This window comes from Coffea eugenioides, chromosome 6 (genome assembly GCF_003713205.1).
Source record: "Coffea eugenioides isolate CCC68of chromosome 6, Ceug_1.0, whole genome shotgun sequence".
Lineage (NCBI taxonomy): Eukaryota > Viridiplantae > Streptophyta > Magnoliopsida > Gentianales > Rubiaceae > Coffea > Coffea eugenioides.
The window spans coordinates 8,586,885-8,612,002 of NC_040040.1; the positions used below are offsets into that span (position 1 = coordinate 8,586,885).

Genomic DNA, 25,118 nt, shown 5'->3' on the forward strand with positions numbered 1-25,118 from the left:
TGTGTATGGTGGATTTAACTGCAGAATGCAGTTCACTCTTTAAACATGTTCTATATATATAAAAAAAAAAAGCGCCTCAGAAATGATATAAAGCCTAAAGGAGTGTTGTACATGCACAGTTGGAGATTTGGTCCTTTTCACCTATGCACGTAGAAGTTATATATGCAGCAACCTGTATATATTGCGTAATGTTCTGGGAATGGAGATTGTGAATAATTTTTCTGCGAATGGATCTGATAGTTGGGGTATGGAGAGGGAAGGGATGATAAGGGAAAAAAGAGGTTGGTGCCCTGGCTTGCGCTGTTGGATTTGTAGCGGGAGCAGTAAAATAAAGCAAGCTTCCCATTCGTCATTTTACTTGCGGGACGGATTGGATTCCAGCCAATTATGTCTGGCAAGTGGCAATGAGGAGAGCCAAAACAAATTTCATGTAAAGAAGAAAGAAATGCCGGCCCGGCAAATTACAAAATGTGGGTTGAACAGCTCCAGTAACTGGGTGCACTTGGTTCCACAAGACGATTCAGGAGCCACTAATATTTTCTAGCATCATTCCTTTTTCTTTTTTTTGACGGAGACACGATAAATCTATTCTATCTTATATCAGGGAGAGAGGTGGACCTGAAGAGGTTCAAGGGTAATCCGAAGAGACTGAATCACCATCGGATTAGATGGATGTTCTATGCACCAACCAAGTTTTAATGCTTTGACCGTGGCTACCAGCCAAAGGCCGGTGGTTCTAGTATCATTCCTATTGATTTGATTCAATCAGATAACTAATTTTATTTGGTTTTTGAGGGTTGAAAGCATTAATACCCTGTGGTGTTGGTTTGAGTTAATCTCCTGCCATGGCAATTTATACCCACCCATCCAAGTCCCAGACAAACAAATTGGCACTGAACATGGGACCAAGGGGACTGAATTTGGGACGCAGGCCTAATCTGCACTCGTTAGGTGTAAATTAGGTGTCTTAACCGATAGGCATAATTTAGATGAGTACACGTAAGCGTCTGAAGGAGCGACCTGGATACTTAAAAAATCCGTATACTGTATTAGTAGTATTATACAGGGTACAATCATCGTACAGTGCAGTGCACATGACGCCGCCCGACGTTGAGGAGCGCCAAGATATGCCCACAACCCGACCGAACATAACCAATTAACCGAATTCGCCTCCACTTCTTTGGAACCGCCGTCTCATCTTGAGCCTCAGTAAACTACCGCAGAGCAGCAGCGGCCGGCCCGCTGAGTTGACTTGGAAGGGGCGGTAACAGAAAGGAAAATGGATAAGCAGATGATCCAACCCATAGTCGCTGCGTTCATTTCTTCAATAATTGCTTTTAGAGCTTATAGAAAGAAGTCACTTGACCTCTCTGGAGCTCTCGCTGGCTTCATTGTTATGACCCTTCATATTGCCGTCAATTTCAGGCAGGTTCTGGAACCTCGGAACTCTAATCTACGGATGCTTACTTTATTATTATTATTTGAATTAGGTGAAGTTTTTTTATTTTCTTTGTGGGATTGATGGAGTTTGTAGGTTTGGGGCAATGTTGCTTGTTTTCTTTTTCACTTCTTCCAAGCTCACTAAATATGGAGAGGAGACAAAACGAAAACTGGACGCTGAGTTCAAAGAGGGAGGTCAACGGAATTGGTAAATTTCCATCCTTCCAATATTTTCCTCTGGAGTATCTGTGCTTTATTGGCAACGACATTTTTATGGTTAACCACAATGAACTAAATTTGTGTGTTTTGAGAGTCAATTAGTTTTCAGTTCTTACTATTTACGGTAATGCTAACTTCATCACATCAGTTAATATGAGAATAGCAACCGAGGAAAATTGGTGGAGATTTGAGCTTCAGCTAGAATAAGGCTACTTACTGCTTATTGGGCAGAAGGATCATTGAATTAGATCAGGAAATAATTCCAAATTTAGAATAGAAGCTCGTTGCCTTGTCTTTCCCTATAATTAATGGAAGCTAAAGCATTACATATCAAATACCAATTCAAATTCAATGGATTTAAAATAGTGTTATTGTGTGATCAGGATGATTAATTTTCCCATTTTCATCCATTGAATGCTCTACCTTATACTTCTGTAACTTTTGGGGAAAGTGGTTTTCCACTCTTTTCAAAACCGCAAGTAACACGTTACTCTTTAAAAAGCTTTTGGGAAGAAGATGAGTTACAGTAGGAGATGCCATATAGGGGACTGGAAATCAAAAGAAAATGCTAGTAAGAATTTGAATTGAACAAACAGCTCGTACAGAGGAATTATAACGTTCCACTTGTTGAGGTTTTTGTGCTTAATCTTTTTCGTTTTACCCATCGTCTCTCCGGATCTCTTCTTTGCAGGATCCAAGTTCTGTCAAACAGTGGCATAGCCAGCCTTTTGGTCTTGGTTGCATGGAAGTTGACTGGTCATCAGGACAAGTGTCTCGATTCAAAAGAATCTGGCAGTATGGTGTATCTAGTCGGTGCCATCATTGGCCACTATTGCTGCTGCAATGGAGACACTTGGTCATCAGAACTTGGGATATTGAGTGATGAGCAGCCTCGACTGATCACAACCTTAAAGGTCAACTTGATTATACTTTATCTGATATCCTTCCCAGTCCTCCTGCTTCTCCTTTAGAATAGGATTTTATTTCATCTGTAGCCACAAGATGTGCATTAAGTGTTCCTTGATATTGTTGAACTCATTTGGTATCCCTTCTGGTATGTGGTACTTGCAATTTGACCCGGTTACTAATTGTTCTAATCAAGCATAATGATAGGCCTTTTCCAGTTATATTTCCTTCATTTTTTTCATAATTGGCGTTTTGATGCGCTAGTATTCAAAAAGTCTCAACTTAATCGGGATGAACTTGTTCTTAGATGTTAAACCTCCAAATATTGCAACGAGAAGATGTGATGGTTTGGTTTTTATCAGCTTTTAAGTGCTGGTGAATGCTTCGATAAAACCCCTGAGTTCTTGTGTTATCTAATAATTTGTGCCATTGGTAAATCTTCCTTTTTCCTCCAAACCTTCTTGTCTGGTTTGCTTTAGCAGGCAAATCCAACTCATTTTTTAACTTTTGAAGCTTGAACAACTGGATGTTTATGTTTTAAGAGACACAGGTTATGAAATAGTCTATGTGAAGCTAGTCTTCAGAATTGCAATTATTATATTTGAATCAGTTCTGTGGATCTCATCTTTCTCATCCACCATATCAGCCAGTTCGGAGGGGTACAAATGGTGGTGTGACCAAAGCTGGACTTCTAGCGGCAGCAGCAGCGGGCAGTGTCATTGGATGGGCATTTGTTCTACCTGGTTACTTAATTACAACATGCTCTTTGGATGTAGCTCTGAAGCAGCTACTTGTCATACCAATTTCTGCTCTGGCAGGAGTTTCTGGAAGCGTCATAGATTCTCTGTTGGGAGCTACTCTGCAATTTAGTGGATTTTGCAGTGTCCGCAATAAGGTAACTTCTTGGTGGTTTTACAGAACAAATATATGCGCTGCAGTTATGTCTCTGATGATGATTTTACCTCCGACGTTAGTCATGAGTTCTCGCTGCCTGTTAATCATCTTGATTTGTGACAGAATAAAACAAAAAATAAAATGATTTATATAAGTGCGAGATGCATCCACTATTCACCACACTCATTCCAGCTTGTACCTTCTTTTCTAACTCCCCTTTTAAAAGAATAGTATCTTTATCATGTTGGTTTTCATTTATTTTTGCTGCCTAGCGGAAAATGATCGTCTTGGAAACGTGTAAAATGGAAAAGGATTCAAATTACAGCCAGAATAAGAGTATGTCACCCCGCTAAATCTCATCCTCGTTCCTGTAAATTTTCGTGGCCTGAACCTCATCTCCCAGCTACAACCTACCCTGCTCCCATTTTCAAATGTTTGAATGGCCTTTGAACAATCAGTGCTTGAAAATTAGCACGGTGATAATGCAGTTGTAATTGGAGATTATGCCACATCATGCGTTTGAGGCATGAATTTGAGCAACAATTTTGGAGTCTAACTTTAGTTAACTCATGAACACAATTGTCCACGGTGCATGTTCTGGTTAAATTGATCAACATGTTGATCCAAGAATCTCCCTTTTTCAGGGATTCAATTAATATCAACAGAAATGAGGACTTCGATAAACTGATACGTACTTTTGTGCAGGTGGTTGAGAAACCGGGACCAACAGTAAAAAAGATCTCCGGTCTTAGCATTCTGGATAACAATGCTGTGAACTTCGTCTCCATATTGCTAACTTCTGCCCTCACTTCCGTTACTTGCTCGTACATTTTCTGAACTCCTCCACTCAGCTCCTTGTGAGTGGCTGCTTTCCTTTGTCCTTTCTCTTTCTTTTAGGAGAGGATCGAATTTTTATTTTTATTTTTTTTTTTGGAAAGAGGGGGGAGGGGGGTGGTTTAACATCCTGAATAGGTATCGATTGATAGAAAATCAGTCATTATGTTGCATCGCCAGTTACTTTATAATCTATCAGAAAGTAAACTAGATGAATGATGACTCAAAGGTTGAGCAATTCTGTATTTTTACAAGCTTTGTTACGAGAACCCTAAAACGTAGTTCCTTATTTTCCCGGAAATTGGATATAGGATAGAAGAAGGCCATGCTTGCAATAGAGAGAGAGTCGTGTAAACAACAGCTGTAAAATACTAATCCATAGAGAGAGCAAGTCACCATACACAAGCGATAAGTGCCAAACTCCACCGTCCCCTCTTCTGAGGGGTATCCCATATAAAACGGTTATTCATTGTACCAAAACGTTTTATTCAGTATATTAACATCAGATGAGATGAAGTATCCCATATAATCAGGTGCAGCAACAGCAGACAACGTCTAAGCAGCATTCACAGGTCTCGTAGCAGCAGAAACAGCAACATAATGCGAACAAACTGCACCCATAAATTAGCAAAATTAGACCATAGTTTTCACTTCAACCTTCCCTGTCTTTCATAAATACAAGAATATTCAGTGCCTAATACAAGAAATAGACTCTTCCAATGTACCCCAAAAAAAAATAATAACTCCATAGTAGTAATAAAAACTAGAAATATATAGACTAGTCAAAAAATTCATACACCGACATCCCATTTTCAAATTCTGAAGGGGAAAGAAAGCAGTAACGACTAAATGTAGGAAAAAGTCTCTAGTTGAGAAGATCAAGAGATTTTAAGAGCAAGTAAAAAAGAAAGTGAATCAAGCCCTAGGACAAACCAAGTATAAAGCACGCCTTTTTCTTCACGACGCCTTTGGAGGTGCTCCTGGTAAGACATCCCCTGGTACCCTGGTGCTCCATCCATGATTTTTTGTTTGTTTTTTGCTGGCTTTTCTTGCGTTACAGTTTCAATTGAAATTGGCAAGCCCACAACAGTGAACAGCTAGAGATAAAAGGAAAACTAGCCGGAAGGAATATGAAGATGGTACTACTACTATTGAGAGAGCAACAGTAGTAGCCAGGGGTATTAATAGCTAGTAAAGAGAGAGAGAGAGAGAGAGAGAGATTGAGGTGGGGACTGGCCCAAATTGACTGGAAATTCAATGGGAAATTTCCTCTGCCTCTCTCCGTATCTTTGATTTCTTTCCCTAGTTTCTCTGGATGGGTGTACCAAAACTGTGAACGGGCCAGATCACCAATGCCTTCGTTATTAAGCTTTTACCTTAGATGCTGCTCCCTCAGTGACGACGGGATTCAGTCCTACAACTACTCTCCCAAAAAATAAACGTATGTCTTACGTAACCCCAAAGAATTTTAAAAAAAACAAATTTTTTTTAACATTTTTACCCAATCAGGGTGAATTACGTATCCATTCATTTCCTCCGTTTACTTATCTATTCGGTACATTTTTGAAAGCAGTTGTAGAATTTATGGCGTCCATCCATGGTTTAGGCTGCGTTGGAAGATTGACCTTTAAGAGATTTGAAAAGATTGTCGTTTAAAGATGGATATCATTTTGATTTGTAATTCATCAATGTTAATAATTGATGAATTACAAATCAAACGCCTTCCAAGTAATCGAAACAAATTACATTGATTTAAAAGGATTTTAAATCTTTTATCAAATCTCCCAATCTAAATGCAACGTAACAAAACACAATTAGTTGCATAACTGCTATTACCAATATAATAGAATTTTCCTATCACATATACATAGAATTGATTCCTACTGGATATTTTTTGGAAACATGTATTCTAGCCATCATATTGACCTTTAAAGATTTTGACCCAGACAAAAAGTGACAAACCAATCAACAACTGAGGGAAATGGATCAAACTAAAAAGATGGATCCATTTCCTTTTTGTTTCTGTTTTTTTTCCCCCGCTGGGCAGGAGAAAGATTTATTAGACACCCGATAACATCCCATTAACAACGCACAAACTTTATCCAATAATAAAAGGCAGCATTTTTTCTTCACGGCGTCTTTGGAATGCGATGATAGTAAAAGATTGTCTTGAGATAGTTGTGCCTCAATGTCCATGTTTTCCCTTTTTTTTAAGGGTTCGTCTCTCCTACACTGAGAGTGTATACATTATCACTATAAGAAAATTTTGAATTTAAATCAAAAAAGTCTAGGTGGCATCAAATAATTTCGAACCTATCGATCACTTGGAATATCTTTATAGATTATCCATCAACAAAATCCTGACATCTGGGCTTGTGTTCGATATGTGTCTTTTGTTTATTACTAATTTTTTTATACCGGCTGGCCCCTCCCCACTCTAATGAGGTTCTCAGTCCATCACACGGAGCTTTGCTTCCATTATCCCTTTTTTTTTTGTAAGCAGAATGACTCGAACTCGAGACCTCTTGCTTACACTCCCTCCCCCCTCCATTATCCCGTTTTTAAAAAACTAATAGATCACATACAATGTTTTTTTTTTTTGAAAGAACATGCAATGTTACAATAAACACATTTCAAAAATGTTTTACATAAAAAAAATTCCACCCTCTCTTTCTTCTTCCACCCATCACCTCCTCTCTCATACCACCGCCCCTTCCACTCCTTCATCCTATCTCCTCTCTATTTCTCCCCCTGTTCTTCTCCTACCCTCCTTATCTCCCTGTTACCAAATCAAAAAAGGAAAAAGGAGGAAGAGAAGAAGGAAGGATAAAGAAGAGGAAGCGAGGAAGAGAGAAAGGGTACAAGGGAGGAGGTAGAGGAAAGAGAGAGGAGAAGGGTGGTGGTATTGCTGGGGGTGGAGGAGTAGCGGTGATGGGTGGTTGTAATACGGGAAGATTAAAAACATTTTAAAAATATTATAACAAATTTAAATTTTTAAAAATATTCGAAATACAATCTTAGAGTAAAGATTTTTAGTATACAATGTTACAATAAAATTTTTTTAAAAAACACCTTGAAAACACCTAATGTATACAAACCTCACCTAATCCATACGGACAACCACGTTGTTTTGTATGATATGGTTTTCATGTTGCATTGGTCCCCATTCGAATTTATGAATCAAACCATTATTATGAATTCTGAAGATTTTTGCTTTCAATAGCAAATTCTGATTTCTTTTTTTTTTAAAAGAAAATAAAACCGAAAAAAAAAAAAGAGGGCTGAAGAAGAGCAAGGGACGCGGTTGGCACTTGGCACTCAATCTGTCTCTTTGAGCAGTTCAACTGGATGGTGCATGTGAAGTGGTGATCTGTACATGCACGTCATGACGTTCACGTGAACAATTAATTGCAACCAGTCTCCACACATAAACTCTCTATTTCTTTTTTATTTTATAAAACAATTTTATAATTCAGTCTCGCAAATCTATACTATTAACGACGGAGATACATCAAATTAGCAAGCACCAAAATTAATAAATTTATAATTCAACAGATACATTAGATTTAAAAAAATGGCACCACGAATTGAAACCTCAAAATATATATTTTTTAATTAGATGAATCACTGCACCTCTTTTCCGTGCATGTCTTGAACTGCCAAATCTGATGTAAAACAAATTTGGCTTACGAAGAAAGTTAGATGTGTCATAAACTCTCCATTTTGATCATAGAGAGATTATGAATAATAGGTTTGCTCAAAAGTAATACCAAGCACTCTTTAAATGAGGGATAAGGTACGGCGCCAAGTAATCACTTGTTGATTTGTTTAGCGTAAATCCTCCTCATTCTTGAAATGTAGCAGTAGGGAGGTCCGTTTTTCTATCTGTTCCAAAGCTAGGACAGGTACAATAATAATATCAACATCTTCTAGAATTCTGGTACACACCTGACGTTAGACTCTCTCGTTATTTCGGACAAGGAGCACGGACGGTTGAAGGTGCAATCGTCCCTGACGGTTTTGACCATTTTCAATAACGCGTAACTTTGATTACGCACGGCGTAACTTTGTTTGCACAAGGTGTAACTTTAGTACAAAATTTTGCGGGTCCCACACACGATGTGAAAATCGATGCACAACTTGTTATCTGGACCGCACAAAATTTTTTGACCATATCATGACCAAATTTTTTGACCGTCCCTGCCCCATTTCCCGTTATTTCTTATTCACACATTGCACTGAGATGACAGTTGAGTCTAAAAAGAGTTGTGGATGAGAATAATGCAACACAGGCCGATGAATCACCCCTTTAATTTTTTTTTTTTAAATAAATTCCGGAAACAATAAACTCAGGAAGATGGATCACTTGAGTCGATTCAGCAGATGGATTGTGTGGTGCAGCCTCGAATCGATTGGAGATCCCTGCGGCTATTGGACCACTATTTGGCAGAGCTGCAGTTAGACCACAGATTTTCTTGTCCATGCAACAGATGGGTAAATTGGGCTTGATGTCTTCCCATTTTAAAACCATCTTATTCGCATCAACTCTCTTATATTAGATTTTAAGTCATCTTACGGCCCAACTGAAAGTGCTCAAGTCATCTTAGTCACTTTAACCTTTTTTCTTTTTTTTTGAAACTCAGTGCTAGAGTACCTGGTTAAGGAAAGAAGGGCATTTGAGAACCGACAAAAGCCTAAAGGAGAAGTATACAACATGGTGTTAATAACTTGATATTGATTTAACATTCTGAACAAAGTTGTTCCTCAAGGGAAAGGGTTGAGCAAAACACAAGTTTCCATTTGTCTATGCAATCTCACGGACCTCTACTTCCACACCAATGATGAGCTGAACTGTATAGTATGATTACACATGCCATGCCAACAGCCTTCACCACAACAATCTGGAATCTCAGCCCTCAACCACGATCAGCCTCGCAACTTAATACATGTAGATGTGATATTATAGTATATATCAGTGCAGGCACTCATCTTTGGTATCACCAATAACGGTTACAAGTGACAACAATTTCTGAGGAGGAAGATAAGGTTTCCTTGTAACCCCTAGGGAAGGGGAAGGGTAGCTTATCAGAGCAAATTACAAGTGCTGTGAACACTAAGGAAGCAGTGAGTTGCAGTCATCCTTAAAAACAGCTTGAATTCACATCATAACACAGAAACAATTTGTTGACATCCCATATAACAGAGCTCCAAAGGGATATTATGATAATCAAAGATCACCTGTATATATTGCGGAGCTAGTTTTATCCTATTCATTTTGTCTCCCAGATCCTATGCAAACATAAGAACAGGAGTCCATCTCATCAATTAGTAGCTAACAACACAAGAGGCTGATTCTCTGACTCCTGAAATGCTACTGACTATTGATTGGCAGCTAGCAGCAGTTTCAAGGCGTTCCCAAGTCATTTTCCGCTTCTCAGCAGCCAAGCTTGACTTTGAGTTTTCCTCCTCCACCTTGTTTTGGCAGGCAAGTGCCAGTTCTTGATCCATTTCAGATAAAACCTTCCTTAAATTCTGTGTAAGGTTTAGAACTGTTTTATTCCAGTGGTTCCGGCTGTTCCATTCCAAAGCTGAAAAGGTCATAGGCATGATAACATGTCTGTTATGTGCAATGAGATTAAGCACATGATCATTGTTCCACAAAAAGTGTGCTCTCTCAGCTACCTGGACATCATCAAGAATAAAGAATTCAGGTTCAGAATTTTTCCCCATTTTACAGTCTCCTTCAGCTTATAAGAACTTGAACAGGAAATTTAGATTCTTCGATAAAAGCTATAGCTGACCTAGGAAATAAACAAGGCAAAAAGTTTTAACCGTTTAACTAACACCATCAGTCCGTTTGATAGAGTTTATGGTACTTCTAAAGGTAAATTAGAAATCCTGCCTCATTTGTTTACTTAGTTCCTGATGGAAGACAATGAATAGAAACAACCCTTCCGTTGCTTCTTCTAGGTAGCCCTTTTCCATTACCTTTTCTTTGTTGTCTATCACGTTTATTTTCTCATTGTCTAGTTTATTAACATCCTATTCGGGATTTAGATTTCGCTTTTGATGTCACAAATCACAATTTATAGCACAGATCTTTTCCTCCATCTAACTCCTTGTGATTAATAATACCCTTATCCAATGAAAAGAAGGAAACCAGGGGTCTAAGCCATGAGAAATTAACATCAGCAAAGTTTACCTGAAAGTGGGAGCTGTTGAGGCAGCATGACATACGCCGAAACAACGGCACCATGATCTTCTCAAAGTCTACCATGCTAATCATTTCCAATAGCTCTTCTAACTCACTTAAAAACATCAATTCCTTCTGACTACTTGTTACAGGCCAGTATTTCAGAAGCCCCTGTATCACCATTACAGCCAACTTTTGCTCCTTTTCAACAAACTGTACAACACAGTATGCCAACTGCTGATGATAGACACCCAGTGATTTTGGTTTATGTAAAGGAATTAAAGCCCTGGAGAGGAACACTTTGTGCTCCTCCTTCAATGGTAAAGCAAACCCACTTATTACACTCCCAAATACCTCCAGTAGCTCAGCAATTCCATTATGTCGTTCAGTCTCGAAAACAAATCGGTAGAATATATTGCTTACAGCCTTTCTGATAAAAGGCCTGTGCATCATGAACTTTCCATAAAGACGATGCAGAATTGATTTCAAACAATCTCTTTCTCTTGGATCCTCAGAGTCAAATAAATCAAGTATCCTTATAATGAAAGAGTGGTCAATGTACTTCTTAGCTAGCTTTGCATCAAGACTATTTTGATTCAGGACTCGGAGAAGCAGATCATAGACAAGCTGCAAATGGGACCAAGCTGGATCAAATAATGGTTCTTCTTCTTCACTTTCACCACGAGGAACATGAGAGTGATATCGGGGTGGAAAGTCTCTGAACAAGTTAACCGCGCACATTTTGCAAATTGCAGCAATTGCCGATTCAGTGAATTTTGCAGAACCTGAAGCAACAAAATCACCAAGTTCTAATAATATCTGGTGTTTAAGGTCTTTCTCCTTGGTGTTCTTGCCTGGATCGCTGAAGTCATATACCAAACAGCAGAGATTTAACTTACTCACGAATAAGCTCTGTTTATCAGCGTTTGGAACATCTTTAAAAGGAACATGAGGCTCGACCAAGTCCCCTCCAGCTATGATGCTAGCAGGAAAAATTGCCCAAGACTTCCTCTTTACTACATTCAGTCTACTCGATATCACACTGCAAGTGTTGGTAAATTGGATGCCGTTGTCTGAATTTGGACTAGTGTTGCAAGAATCACTTCCAACAGAGGTTAATGAATCAGATTTTAATGACTTCCTAGGGAGTTTAGCTAAAATTTGCTTAAGCATAGTAGCAGGTCTCCAATCTGGAAAGTTAAAAGAAACCAAATTAAGAGAAAAGTACTTCCAATAAGATATAGACAACTTCAACAATGTAAATTCTTGACTGAGAAAAGCAAAAGCAACAAGGAGTTATATTAGATTTGCGGAAGAAACCTCGTTTAATCAAAGTCTTCCAATTTTAAACAAGCAATTAAACATATCTATTTGCATTACTCTCCCCGTTTCTGCAACCCAGCTCAATTAGTTCAACTTTCCTAACCTGTACAATTAAACACACTACACTAATACACCTCTAAGCTCATGAATTCTACCTATTTGCTCATAAAACTAATTATAATAGATATCCAAAAGTTTTCATAGTTTAAAATGGGCACAAATAAAGGGGAAAAAAACGCTGGTGCAAACAGATCAGTTAGAGCTATTTCTCAAATTGGTAGTAAAGAAGTCAAAGATCAGGCTCTAACCAACAAGCTTCAGCACATTCATGAGCAATTACATGTATACTAATGTACGTCTAAATTACAGATCTGGGAATTGGATTGCAGCAAGACAGAATAGTACAGATCCCCTTCTCAGCTCTCACCACCAGAAAAAGATGAAAAACCAAATCAAGAAGAAATCCCGGATCATATAACACACAAAAAAGATGAAGAATATTCCCAATAAGAGGGAAAAGAAAAAGGCCTTCTTTTGTTTTCCCTTTCCCATTTTTTGTCATTGTAAATGGGTTAAAATGCAACATAAACCAACCCCCCAACCCACCAAACCCCAAAAAAATGAAAACTTGAGCATCCAGCAAAAGTCAGTCACAACCAATCTTGGATTTAAAGAAAAGCATTAAAGAAAATCCGTACATACTTAATACAGTGAGATAAAAGAGAGAGAACCTGGGGCTTGTGGGTCTGCTTTGAGGAGCACCAGAATCAGAGTTGGACTGTGAAGAAGTAGAAAGATTCCTGAGACAATTGCAGCAGGGAGTGGTGAAGATCGAAGAGAGATGTGGTACTACTTGCGCCTGATGGCCTTGTGGTACTACTATACTACATGAGAGAAAAGAAGTAATCAAAGGCAATCAATCAAAAAGTTAACTTTCTTCCTTCTTTTTCTCTTTTAGTAGTAGCAGCAGCAGACTAAGGAGATATCAGACTAGCAATAGTTATACAAAAGAAGCAGCTAGCTTGTGAATGATCAAAGACATAATTATGAGGACGGAGGACCCATATCTGGGTACCAAGGAAACATTATTGTGTGTTTTTCAGTTTTTGGTTTGATTATGGGTACTTTTGTCTTCATCCCACTTGTTTTCATGTTCTAATCTGAACAACAAGAAGAAGGAACAATCCCTGCTAGCTAATCTATTTTTGAGTTAATACTACTAAATAGTAGTAGTAGTAGTTGAGTCTTCAGTGGGAAGTATGATATATTCCGTCTAAGTTTAATAGTATCATTAGGATTTAGGACTGCTATTATTAGTTTAATTGGTGCTCCATTTAGTTTTGTAGTAGTAGTAATGTAAATACGACTAGTGTCCTCGAATGAAGTGCTAAGCATGAGAGAGCAGGCCGGCATTTTCTCAGAAAATGCAGGCACTATTTTTCAATTGGAAATTGGTCTCTGACTCTCTGCATCTTTCAGTTACCCACTGCCCAGTCTTGATTTCTGTATCCTTTCACCATTTGTAACAAAACCACAGAGCACCAGCTCCAGACGGTAAAAATTGGAAATTGGGATCTGGGACGTGGGACTGGCTCCTTCTAGATTTTAGATACTCTTGATTCCTTTTCCTTTTCTTTTTTTTTTCTTTTTAACGCTTGGGAAGGGGATTGCCTTCCTCGTCTTTATTTTCCCTTTTGTCATACACCAGAACTTATTATTGCTTCTTGGGAAAGACAAGAATTTTTATCCCATTATGCAGAAAAGAAGAAAATCCTTTTTCTTATTTAAGGGTTTAACATGGTGGGTTTGAAGTTTAACTTCGGAATCTGCTTCTATGCGGAAGCCATGGAACTATTTTGCATACTATATACTTAGTGTACTATGGTTTTAACGGCTGAATTGGCAAGAAACATGCAACCTGAGTCCGCTCTACGATCTTCGTTGAAAACCTTTAGTACTAATTGGTTTTGTCGAGAATATACTATCATTTTCTGGCAATGATTGAATCACAGGTAATGATTCCATCACAGGGTTGCTTCACATTTTAAACAAATCAAAGATAACATTTTTCAGTTGAACAGGTTGGTAGTATAAGATGTTAAATTGTCCATGAGAATTAGAGAATATATTGGCAGTTGCTGCGTTGAAACAGACAGCTTCTGCTAAGTGTGTGTGTGTGTGTATATATATATATATTAATAGATAATCAGATACTCGTATATGGGTGCATGTGACATTGTGATGTATGCAGATATTGTTATGTGTACACATGTTGGTCGTGTTCATGTTGCATTAAAAAAAAAAAAAGGGGGGCATACGCACAACTGTGCATATCTACATATCCATCTGTGTAATGTATAGTATGTGTGTGTGTATTCGCATACCTCCATATTTGAGCACATACTCATGTATGTGTGTGTGTTTGATCTATACGGGTATATGGTGTATATGAATAAACATGTGCATCTGTATACTCGTATAAAATATCTATGAACATTTACTGATATGAAAAGGGAAAATCATTCAAAATATCCCTTATATTTTATTAAATAATTTTTTTCATCCTTCACTTTTAATAAGATAATTTTACATCTCTTATAAAATCATGTCAGTAACTTTTGGTCCTAACCTGGGTTTTCAACTCTTTTTTACCCTAAATTTATTACATGACCCACATATGATAATTTTTTTAAGGGTAAAAAGGTTCTTAGATCCCATTTGTAATTAAACAAATGATTTGATCCATATTCGATTTTGCTTCTAAAAAAATTGAATATGATCTGAACTATATTTAACTTTTCTCCTAAAAAGGTGAGATCTAACCCAGTATATATTCATTTTTACCCCTAGAAAAGTAGGATCATCTGACCTTTTTTGTGTATAAAATTTAACCAAATACTGGTCACATGGTGATTTCAAACTACAAAATGGTCGGAAGCCTAGATTTGGACCAAGTTTTATTAACTTGAATTTATAAGCGATGTAAAGTTACCATTTTAAAAGTGAATAATGAAAAAAATTCATAGAGATACTTTTTCTTCAGGAATAAATGAAGGATATTTTATTTACCTAATACAAATAAGCTTTGGGGAGGGTTGGATTCGATGGTAAGGTGGGAAGGAAAAAAATGAAGTTCTAAAACTATTTTTAGATATCAAACATATTTTTTACCAATTTCTAGTTAATATAAGTTTTATAGAGAAAAATAAATAAATTGAAACATAAGAACGTGCATATGAATAAGTAATTTAAAATTTTGTTGCGACATTCACGATTCCTATACAAACGGATTGTTGTATATATCCTGATGGTTGTGTTCGTATTACTTCAACGCAATAAAGCGCCTATACTTAAAAAAAAAAAAAAAATGCCCAGAAAACTTTTAAACAATCAATTTCTGCTGCTGCAGTGCAGCGAGCAATTCCTAGATAGAGAGTTGTATAGTGCTGATACTTTTATAATGACATAAGTACTAAATATTTATTTGTGCCCAGAAAACTTTTTGATACATGAGTACGTGTATTACAATACTCATTACAGTTATCTGCCATTACTACTTACTACATCAGCAATAGAGGCGTCAAAATGGGTAACTTGAACGGGTTTTGGTTGATTAAAATAGGTAATGGGTATAAGTAAGTCAATCCATTTATACCTATTTTATTAGATGGATGTAAATGGGTATGTCAAAAAATGAATTGGATAACTCAATTACCCATTTACAACCCATTTATTTTAATTTTTTATAAACTCATTTAAATTCATTTTTGCAAATTAAGTTATTAATTTATATCACCCTTTGCACCCATCATTATTTTAAATATTTACTTATAATGTTCAATAAGCCTAATTACCAATTTTTTTCATTCATACTCTATGTCGCAAAATTACATACTATTTAATAATTGAATAATAAGAATATAAAATTTTGAAATAAATATTATAAAAGTTGTAGTAAATCTTATATACACTGACAGTGTATACTCTATCACCGTTTGATTCATGACATGTGTACAAAAGTTGAATTTCAAATTCAAATTTTGCATAGTTGTCATTCATTCAACGCTGATAGTGTATACACTGTCAGTGTAAAAAAGATTAATCATAAAAGTTAACATAAAAACTTAATCCAAAAATATTGAATCCCTAGCATTTTTTTCATATGTAAATTTAAATTTTTATTTTGAAAAGGTAGCAAAAGTGGTTAAAACTTATTATAAATTGGTAATGCTGAAAAATGAGAACAAACTAAGAGAAAATAAAATGGTAAGACAAAACTAACAAATAATAATAATAATGAAACAAAAGTAGTTAACATCATAACAAAATGAAAAATTTGAAAAAAAAAAAGAGTAGGGGAAGATAGGAGGTTTGGGGAAGACAATTTTAAATGGGTTAATTGGGTTTGATGGGTTACCCAATAATATTAAATGGGTATTATTGGAGTAACCTATTTATACTCATATGCAAAATTTTAAAATGTCCAAACCCATCTATTCATGGGTGGGTATGGATAAATTTAGTTAAATGGATTTGTTTGTCACCTATAATTAGCAATTAGCATTATGTTCTTCTAAGAAGAAACAGCTATGTTTGGACAGCAAATTTTTCGTTTGCATCGTAAATACATTTTTCAATTCACCTTTTTATATTTTCAATCATCTTTTTATTTCACATATATCACATCACAAAAAGTGCTACAGTAATTATTCAAAATAATTATTTGGAATAATACTCAAAATTCTCAAATTTCAACTAGGGCTTAGCAGCGTCATAGAAGTTTTTTTTTTTTTTAAGCGCCATAGAAGTTGATACAGTAAAAAGAATTAGCTGTAGAATCATGTACTGTAAACTGTAGGACTGAACACTCCTTTTACAAAGATGCTGAAAAGACGTGCACATTGGTTTTACTAGGCGACTGCTTTTTGACAGCTTGGTACATTGAATCAATTTTGCACCCTGATTATCACATAAAACACTACTTTTTGCCTTTTGACGACAGCCTTACTCATACGGCTGTTTGCATTTGGCGCATGGATGATTGCCAAATGGCACAAATGTCACAAATATGTCATTCGAGGTCATCAAAAGCTTGCGAGTTTGCTTTAAACATTGGGATAATTTCAGAAACCTCCCCTGAGGTTTCTGACACTTTCACTGACATCCCCTGAGGTTCTCAAAATTTCACTTACCTCCCTTGCTTTTGATTTTGTGGTAACAATCCAGTCCAAATCAGATTAAAATATTATTTTCATGTGTGAGAAGGTATTTTATTCCATAGCTACCCTTTGCAGAAGTTGTATTAGTAGAAGATTCAAAGAAGAATAAATGATTTGGACTAATTAGTAAAGTTGAGGGGGGGTAAGTGCAATACAAAAAATTGACCTGCAAAAATTGTATTTAACTTTTTTGTTAGATTTCGCATTTATAAGTATGACTTGTAGAAAATTATATTCAAATTTAGATGTATTAGGGTTTTAAAAATATTATATAAGTGATAAAAATTTTATAAATTGTAAAAATAAAATCAAACTGCTTGGATAATTAAATGTTATATTTGCATAAGAAATAATACAATAATCATAATAATGATAATACAATAATATTGGTGTAATAAAACTGCCATTAATTTAAATATTTACTTATAATGCCCAAAGAGCCTAATTACCAATTTTTTCTTCTCGTGCTCAAATATAACATTAACCCGCATGCGAGCTAACCTTGAAATAGAAAAAACACAGAATCCCGCTTGCGGGTTTCATGAGTATTCGGATATTCTCATATGCACCTATGCAAATCGAACCAACCGGATATCTTATCCGTATCCCATTTTTTTAAATAAAAATCTTATAAATTTGAAAAATAAAATCAAATTTAGATGTATTAGGGTTTTAAAAATATTATATAAGTGATAAAAATTTTATAAATTGTAAAAATAAAATAAAATTTAAATAATTAAATGTTATATTTGCATAAGAAATAATACAATAATCATAATAATGATAATACAATAATATTGGTGTAATAAAACTGCCATTAATTTAAATATTTACTTATAATGCCCAAAGAGCCTAATTACCAATTTTTTCTTCTCGCGCTCAAATATAACATTAACCCGCATGCGAGCTAACCTTGAAATAGAAAAAACACAGAATCCCGCTTGCGGGTTTCAACGTTATTCTGCGCTTCGTTGCCGCTACTCCAGTGCATATTAGGACCACTGGTTTGATCACAATTTCCTTTCCATTTTTGTTCTTGTTATTTCCTCTGTTTCTTTTCCTATATCCAGAATGTCGTATAAGACCACATATAAGTGATCTTATATGTGATCTTGTTATTTCCTCTTGTCAAATCACACCAGGCACAAAAAATGGCGCCAATATTGCAGCTCAATTGGCGCCTTACTCCCAAAATGACTGGATTAATTCATGTATCAGGAATCAAGTTTCTATTATTGTTGTTAAGCTTAATTAATCATATCAGATGCCATTATGTAACTAAACGGTAGTAATTAACCCCAACTACTTGGGATATATCTGTAATTTTGGCCCTGATGACGTCAGAAAAGGGGCCCAATTTTTTATCAAGGGAGGTAAGTGAAATTTTGAGAACCTCAGGGGATGTCAGTGAAAGTGTCAGAAACCTCAGGGGAGGTTTCTGAAATTATCCCTTAAACATTTGTTACACTTCACTTCCGTCTCCATCCCACGTCCAAAATATTAACCCACTGAATCATCAGGCGGCCGACACTTAGAAAGACTGCGAGGAGAAAACTAGCAGTACTACGTGTGACATAGGAGGAGGAGGAACCGGAAAAGAAAAAGGCTCCCACGAAAAAGGAAGAAATCAAAACAAATTGCACTGCAAATAGACTTCCCTATCATTTACTATTTTATGTAGCAGTAATTCGAGTTTTGGATAGAAAAGGCATTTTTCTTTTTTATTGACCCCTCAAGCCCCTTCTAGAAAACCTTACACCAAAATAATTCCTACACAACATGCAAATTATTCGGAAATGGGGCAGGGACGGTTGCAGGTGCAACCGTCCCTGCACGGTTAACGGTCCAGATTCTCCCTCAAAAAATTGTGCGGCTGAGATAACAAGTTGTAACTCGATTTTCGCGCTGTGTGTGGGGCCCACCACTATCTGTTGTGAAAATACATCCTGTGAAAAAAAAGTTACACGATGTACAAAGAAAGTTACGCGTAGTTGATAATGACAAAACTTGCCAGGGACGGTTGCACCTGCAACCGTCCGTGCCCCGAGTCCAAATTATTCTCGCCCGCTTCGATTCTGATGATGCGATGGCCAAGCAATGCAACTTGCAGGTGAGAACTGCTCCAGAAAAAGGCAAAAATTGCATGTGAGAAAGCTATATGCATTTTGTATCCTCCCTTGAATTGATTGAAGATGCACATCATTGATTGGTTCCCGATCATGTGAAGTCTCATTAACAGCGAAATTTTCTTGTTGCCCACTGCAATTATATATTGCGTGCAGTTGGGCTTAATTTGCTTTTGAAATTCTAGTAACTACACGCAATATAACCGCAGTGGCCAACAAGAAATTCTAGAAAATTTGAGGACACCTATCTGTTATTTCTTCTGTCATATACTATCTGTTCAGTACATATTATGTCATCTAAATTAAATTAAATGAAAGGAACAAATGCAATTGCAGTGGAAATGGATTCCAGGTCAAATTTCTTGTAGTAGCTGCAGTAGGAACTCATCCGTAATATCCTCAAAATGCGTGCGTAAAAAATTAGCTACTGATTAATAGAAATGAATCATTGGTCGGTACAAAAATGAGATGGACCACACGCCCATGAGAACCAATAATATCACTAAAAGTAATAAAAAATTGCAATAAAGAAATTTGTGCATTAGTTGTCACATTCATGAATGGTATCCAGCTGGAACTTCCATGGGAGAGAGAGAAAGAGAGAGAGAGAGAGAGAGAGAGAGGTGGGGGGGGCAGCAAAGGGCTACTTACAATGCTTAAGAAATTTCCCTATTTCTCTCGAAGGAGAAGGTGGGGAAAAAAAAGATATGAAGAAATTTATATATATTTATATTAACCGGGGAGGTCAATAGAGTAGATCAAAGAGCACAGGATTGAATCTACAGAACTGTAACACACAGCAACAAGACTACTTCCGCTCCTGCTGCAAAGGAAATCGCACTAAGCGCTTGCTGCTGGAAGCTGACCCATGCTTCCAAACCTGTTGGCATATTTGGGTCTCCACACAGTCCTTCCCTTGACAATCTCTGCTCCACCCTCGAGTCGAAGCAAATGCTGGCACTCAACATAACCAGAAATGGCCATATCACCAACACCATTCCCCAATACAGAAGTAAGGGACTGCACCACACTGTCCTTCCTGCACTCCCTCCTGTACTCGAGCGTCATTGCAGCAAGCTCGTGACTCTCCAAAATGGGGAGGGGAGCACTCTGTGATGGATAAATTAGAGTTCTGCAATTAGATTGACAAAAAACACCATACCAAGTAGCAAAGGACAGATACAATTCCTTTTTTCAATTTTGGAATTGCTTTTGTGTGCTAAAAGAGCAGCTAGCAAGCTCTGATTTTTGGGTAATTTCAATTTTGTTCCCTGCAAAGAGACCAATAAGCTTAGACATTCTCAAACGAAATGAATGGTTCATGATAGAAGTTTAATAAAAGCCTAGTAATACCACTCCAATTAATGGCCATCTGTCGCTAAAATTCCCTCATCAGTCTACCTCATTAGCAATGTATACAGGTCTCTATACCTACAGCCTCACATATTCACCTTAGCAATTACTACATATCAACAAATGACAACAAAAGAAACCTAAAATTGAACCAACGGCATAGTTCAATGAACCAACAATGTACGCTGGTCGCTTTCAGTCAGCAATTTTGTATCAGGACATTGTGAAAAGGAACCTATCACTCATAGCAATTTTGGATTGAGACACCACAAAAAGGAACTTATCACATATTCACTGCTATTAAATATATATCAACAAATGACAACAAAAGGAACCTAAATGAAACTAATGAGATAGTTCAGTGTACCAATAATGGAGGTTGATTGATTTCAGTCTGCACTTTTTAATTAAGTCGCTGAAAAGGATTCTATTTTGATTATCTTGGCTCTAATACGCAAACACATCTAACAAAAAAATGTGAGTGCTGAACCCCAATCAGTCTTATTGTGCTTCAAGTATCAGTATCATATTCCAACATTACTCACCTTCAGAACACAACTTACTCTACCAAAGCCAACAACGATACAACATATTCCCCCCCCCCTCCAAAAACAAAAACCCCCCAACATCCCACAGCTTTAATATCGACTCAAATTACCATTACTTAGTTAAACTCACCACCTCAGCTTAGCATAAGGAATTAGCCTTCCGATGCCAAAAAACTAACAACCTGGAGTGATATCCATTCCTATGCCAAAAAACTAAACATCCTGGAGAGATTTCCCCTCGTCCTTCATTATCATTTAACAATATGACTAGTCCAAAAACAAGTACTTCAGTGGCAGCCAGCTTATTTTATGCCAAATAACTGCAATTTCAGATAACAAAACACAAGCATCTGCTTTTGCACGTGTACAATTTAAAACAACCAGATAGAGAATGTCTAAGAGCCTAAAATTTCAAATTCTCCAGTTTCTTCCCTAAATCATCAAGAATTCTTGAGAGCTGAATTCTCCACATACAATTGAACTCAAAAAGGCAATAAGTTAGGAGAATGTCTACCTCAAGAATCCAGCCAATGTATTTCACATTATTCACATGCTGGTTCACATCCAAGTCACTCCATCTTGGCTGCAAAAATCACACATTTCTTCATTCGGTATACATTTACGAGGGGGGAAAATATAAATCAGACAAGAAAGGAATGCCATGTGTCGTTCAGAAAGAACAAAATCTTACAGTTAAACCAGTACGAATGTACTCTGCCGTCTTATCATCAAGTTTTGGTAACTTTCTGCCATCCTCATCCACAATAGGAGGTGAATCTAAATAATAGCCTTCTATTTCTGCTCGAACCTCATCTGGAATTTTAGACAGTCTCCTAGTCTCTTTATTCATCATGACCCATAAACTGTAATAAATTCAATTCAGCATTTACAGGGGAAAAAAAGGAAACACCGTTAAGTACAAATCTTAGGATGCTATGGAAACTGAATAAAAGAATGAATCTTCCACAACAGAGGAAAGAAAGCCCAGCTTGCCTGAAAGATCAGATCACTATCATAATGATTAACATTGGGGTAAATGGAAAACAGTTAAATGCAGTTCAAATTATTTATTTAATGCACCACAATAAAACTCCAGCTTACCTAGAAGCTCTCGTTATTACATCCCCAGTTTTACAATCACGGACAAGCCAATCTCGCCGCATCCCATTCTTACCAGATGCTGCAACCCACGTGTCCACTTGAACAACATCACCCCTGCAAGAATCAATTTACAGCTCAGACCATCATTGCCGAGGATTCACTTGTCATGTAATCTAGGCATTATAGGGCAAAGAATCTGCTGATCTTTTAAGATTATAACAAAAATCCTGCACATAGTCAGCAATGTAGCAATAGGGCCATTTAGCTGAAAGCATGCACAAAGAAAACATACTACCACACAAAAAAAGAGATATGATGAAGCCAACAAGCAGGTGCATACAGTTATGCATGCTTCCATGTGTTCTCTTTAAGACTCCATATTAATGACACAAAAAATGAGATATGATGAAGCTGCCAAGCAGGTCCATGCTTTAATATATATCCCTGTTATCTTGTATACCTATGCACAATAGATTCCAATGCTATTAGCACATATCAAGGAAGCAGATTTCAAAAATGCCAGCATCTATAGAAGAATGTTAATGGTTAAATCTAAAAAGCAGAGGAAATCTTATATTGAAAGCAATGTATAAAGGAAATGCAGCAAGAAACCAAACAACTAATATACATTTAGTAAACCAAAAATTAAAACAGTCATAACAGCAACATACAAATTTGAAGACAATGAAAGTGAATGGGTATAGAACCTTAGCCATCTCAGCCTTAAATAGTAAGCCTTAGGCATCTTTGTATCAAGGAAAAAATTACAAATAGTACTTGATATAACAGCTCAGTGCTTAGTGGTCTGAGCTAATTTGCACAGACATTAAACTCACCAAGTAGGATAACGGTCCACCAGAACCTGCATCTTGGATACCACCCAAATTAGATTTCTTTTGGCCATCTCCGGAGTAGAGCCAAAACCATCACCAAGCAGTCCAGCAGATTTTACATGGTTAAGTGCTGTTTCCTGCAAAGAATGAAAAGCATGTAAAGCTTGAAGGCTTACAAGCAACAGATATTTAAATTGTGTGACCAAAGCTAATTTGCTTCTTATCACTAATTTCCAAGAAATCCAAGCATACCTGAAGATGATTCATTAACGTTTCTATGGACGCAGTTCGGTCAGCTCCTATCTCATATGACCTGATGCTGAAGTTTTCGCGAAAGACAAGACCATCTTGCACAATTCTACCGAAGCCAAAGGGGCCACCAAGCATGTCAGGACGCTTTGGCTTCCAGTCAAGCATCATCCATTGCTTCTCTGCCGCTAAGAAAATAGTGGTGATGGCAGCAAGGAGCATGCTCCAATCAGGTAATGTGTTGATGAATGTCCTCGGTGGAGGTGATGAGATCACATCATCATCAGTCTTGATTCCAACCTTAGTTCCATTAACCTTGGAAGGGGCCTGTGCATTAGCCTTCACTTGTAATTTCCCAGAAGATGAGGACTTTGACTTGATCCCACGGGCATCCACACCTGCAGGGAGACTTCCTCCATAATTTCCGGAATTTCTGCCACCGGAGTCAGGCAGCGACGAAGTAGCAGGAAAAAATGCAGCAGTAGCAGCGCTAGCCACCATGACGAATATAGTATGATCAACCAACGAGTCTAACTATAGGAGGTTGAAAGTGGAATAACTTGTCAAGTCTGCAAATTTGAACTGCCGAGGGTGTCGGCAAGAACTATTCCAGTGATCATCAAAATTCGCCAGAAACTAACATTTCATAATCAAATCGAAATTTAAAAGTCCACGCATCCAATAATAAAATTTACTGTTTTACATACATAATCATTCAGCTCCACGAATCCAACAATAAATTTCACTTTTCCACACGCGCAAAATCACTAAACATTTAAAATAGAAAAATTCCTATTTACAAAAAAAAAAAATTTGCCCTGATTCAAAATTCAAACGAACGATGTTTTCTGTCGTATCATCATTTTCATGGGTTTTCTTGCAAAACAACAAAAATGAAAACCATTTCCAAAAAAAAAAAAGGTTCTTAACCAACCTTTTTTAAAAGGAAAACAGAAAATCGTTCTGACACAAAATTGTACAATCAATGCATGAACATAACTGACCACGAATCCAAGTCGAAACAAATGAGAAAACACAAACCATAAACCATGAAAACGACCGCCACACCACCATCTAATTAATGCAATAAATAAGCTTGTGCGGCGGATCTGAGCATTCAACTCCAACTCAAAACACCACATTACACTTTAAAAACTCAAATAAAAACTTTTCCCCCTATTTTACCCCTTCTCCAGACACGCCTGTATGACGTGGAACCTTCCAGATCAACACAGTTTGGCCAAAAAGAATACAGAATCCAAAAAATTCAAAATAAAAGATAAAAAGAAAAAAGTACCTTTTGGAAGCTCGAAGATTCCAGAGAATAAATGAAGGTGAAAATATATGTCTATAGAGTCTCCGCTGGCTTTTTTCCGGGAAAATGAATAACTAACTTTGATCAGAGAGGCTCCATTTCTGATCTGCAAACCCGTTTCTAAGAGATTCGCTAGCTTTTTCCTAGGGTTTGCGATCGCCTACGATGGTTTGTTTGTTTGTTTCTATAACAGCGGCTATGCTTCCTCTTCCGCTTTTTCAGAGTCTTGGAATTTCTTTTATTTTTAATTTTTTAAAATGTCTAGAGTGTTGGAAAATTGCGAGTGTGTGCGAGAGCAAGAAAAGGAAAGGGCCAGCGGATTTTAAGTGGTACAGTCTTGGAGTCCAGCGACTCCATTTTATACTATCCCCCCTGGCCTCCCGCCTCTCTTCTCAACTTTCAGCTTTTGCACCTGCTTTTCCCGTTATTTCCTCTGTTGCCCCTCTGATTATTTCTGCTGTGTTTTCTGGGTAGTCTTTCGCTTTTAAAAATTTTCATGTGCATTGTTGGCGCCGGTGTTTATAGAGACGGTGGCATTTAAGACATTACATTCATTTAATCCGAC

At 37.0% G+C, this 25,118-nt stretch overlaps 3 protein-coding genes and 1 long non-coding RNA gene across 5 annotated transcripts; 1 reads left to right on the forward strand and 3 right to left on the reverse strand.

Moving 5' to 3' along the window:
- Window positions 1–951: 951 nt before the first annotated feature.
- LOC113774510 (protein PGR) lies at window positions 952–4,531 on the forward strand. The gene is made up of 5 exons (XM_027319039.1): window positions 952–1,425; window positions 1,535–1,648; window positions 2,351–2,573; window positions 3,212–3,460; window positions 4,165–4,531. The coding sequence occupies exons 1-5, from the start codon at window positions 1,280–1,282 to the stop codon at window positions 4,294–4,296; spliced, it is 864 nt and encodes a 287-aa protein (XP_027174840.1). The 5' UTR covers window positions 952–1,279; the 3' UTR covers window positions 4,297–4,531.
- Window positions 4,532–4,651: 120 nt separating this feature from the next.
- On the reverse strand, window positions 4,652–5,456 carry LOC113774511. Its single transcript, XR_003468821.1, has 2 exons — window positions 5,227–5,456; window positions 4,652–4,904 (listed from the first exon to the last, which is right to left on the reverse strand). It is a non-coding gene; the product is annotated as an uncharacterized LOC113774511 (long non-coding RNA).
- A 3,554-nt stretch (window positions 5,457–9,010) lies between these two features.
- LOC113773430 (serine/threonine protein phosphatase 2A 57 kDa regulatory subunit B' kappa isoform-like) lies at window positions 9,011–13,029 on the reverse strand. Of its 2 annotated transcripts, none has more exons than XM_027318079.1 (3): window positions 12,541–13,029; window positions 10,496–11,676; window positions 9,011–9,975 (listed from the first exon to the last, which is right to left on the reverse strand). In XM_027318079.1, exons 2-3 carry the CDS (start codon window positions 11,657–11,659, stop codon window positions 9,619–9,621), a joined length of 1,521 nt encoding a protein of 506 aa, XP_027173880.1. In that variant the 5' UTR covers window positions 11,660–11,676; window positions 12,541–13,029; the 3' UTR covers window positions 9,011–9,618. The 2 variants fall into 2 exon arrangements, with proteins under 2 accessions (XP_027173880.1, XP_027173879.1); XM_027318078.1 differs by lacking the exon at window positions 12,541–13,029 and adding an exon at window positions 12,118–12,365.
- A 6,609-nt stretch (window positions 13,030–19,638) lies between these two features.
- Window positions 19,639–24,878, reverse strand: LOC113773120 (palmitoyl-acyl carrier protein thioesterase, chloroplastic). Its single transcript, XM_027317664.1, has 7 exons — window positions 24,536–24,878; window positions 23,242–23,820; window positions 22,993–23,126; window positions 22,157–22,270; window positions 21,747–21,918; window positions 21,570–21,638; window positions 19,639–20,264 (listed from the first exon to the last, which is right to left on the reverse strand). The coding sequence occupies exons 2-7, from the start codon at window positions 23,737–23,739 to the stop codon at window positions 19,995–19,997; spliced, it is 1,257 nt and encodes a 418-aa protein (XP_027173465.1). The 5' UTR covers window positions 23,740–23,820; window positions 24,536–24,878; the 3' UTR covers window positions 19,639–19,994.
- Window positions 24,879–25,118: the final 240 nt, after the last annotated feature.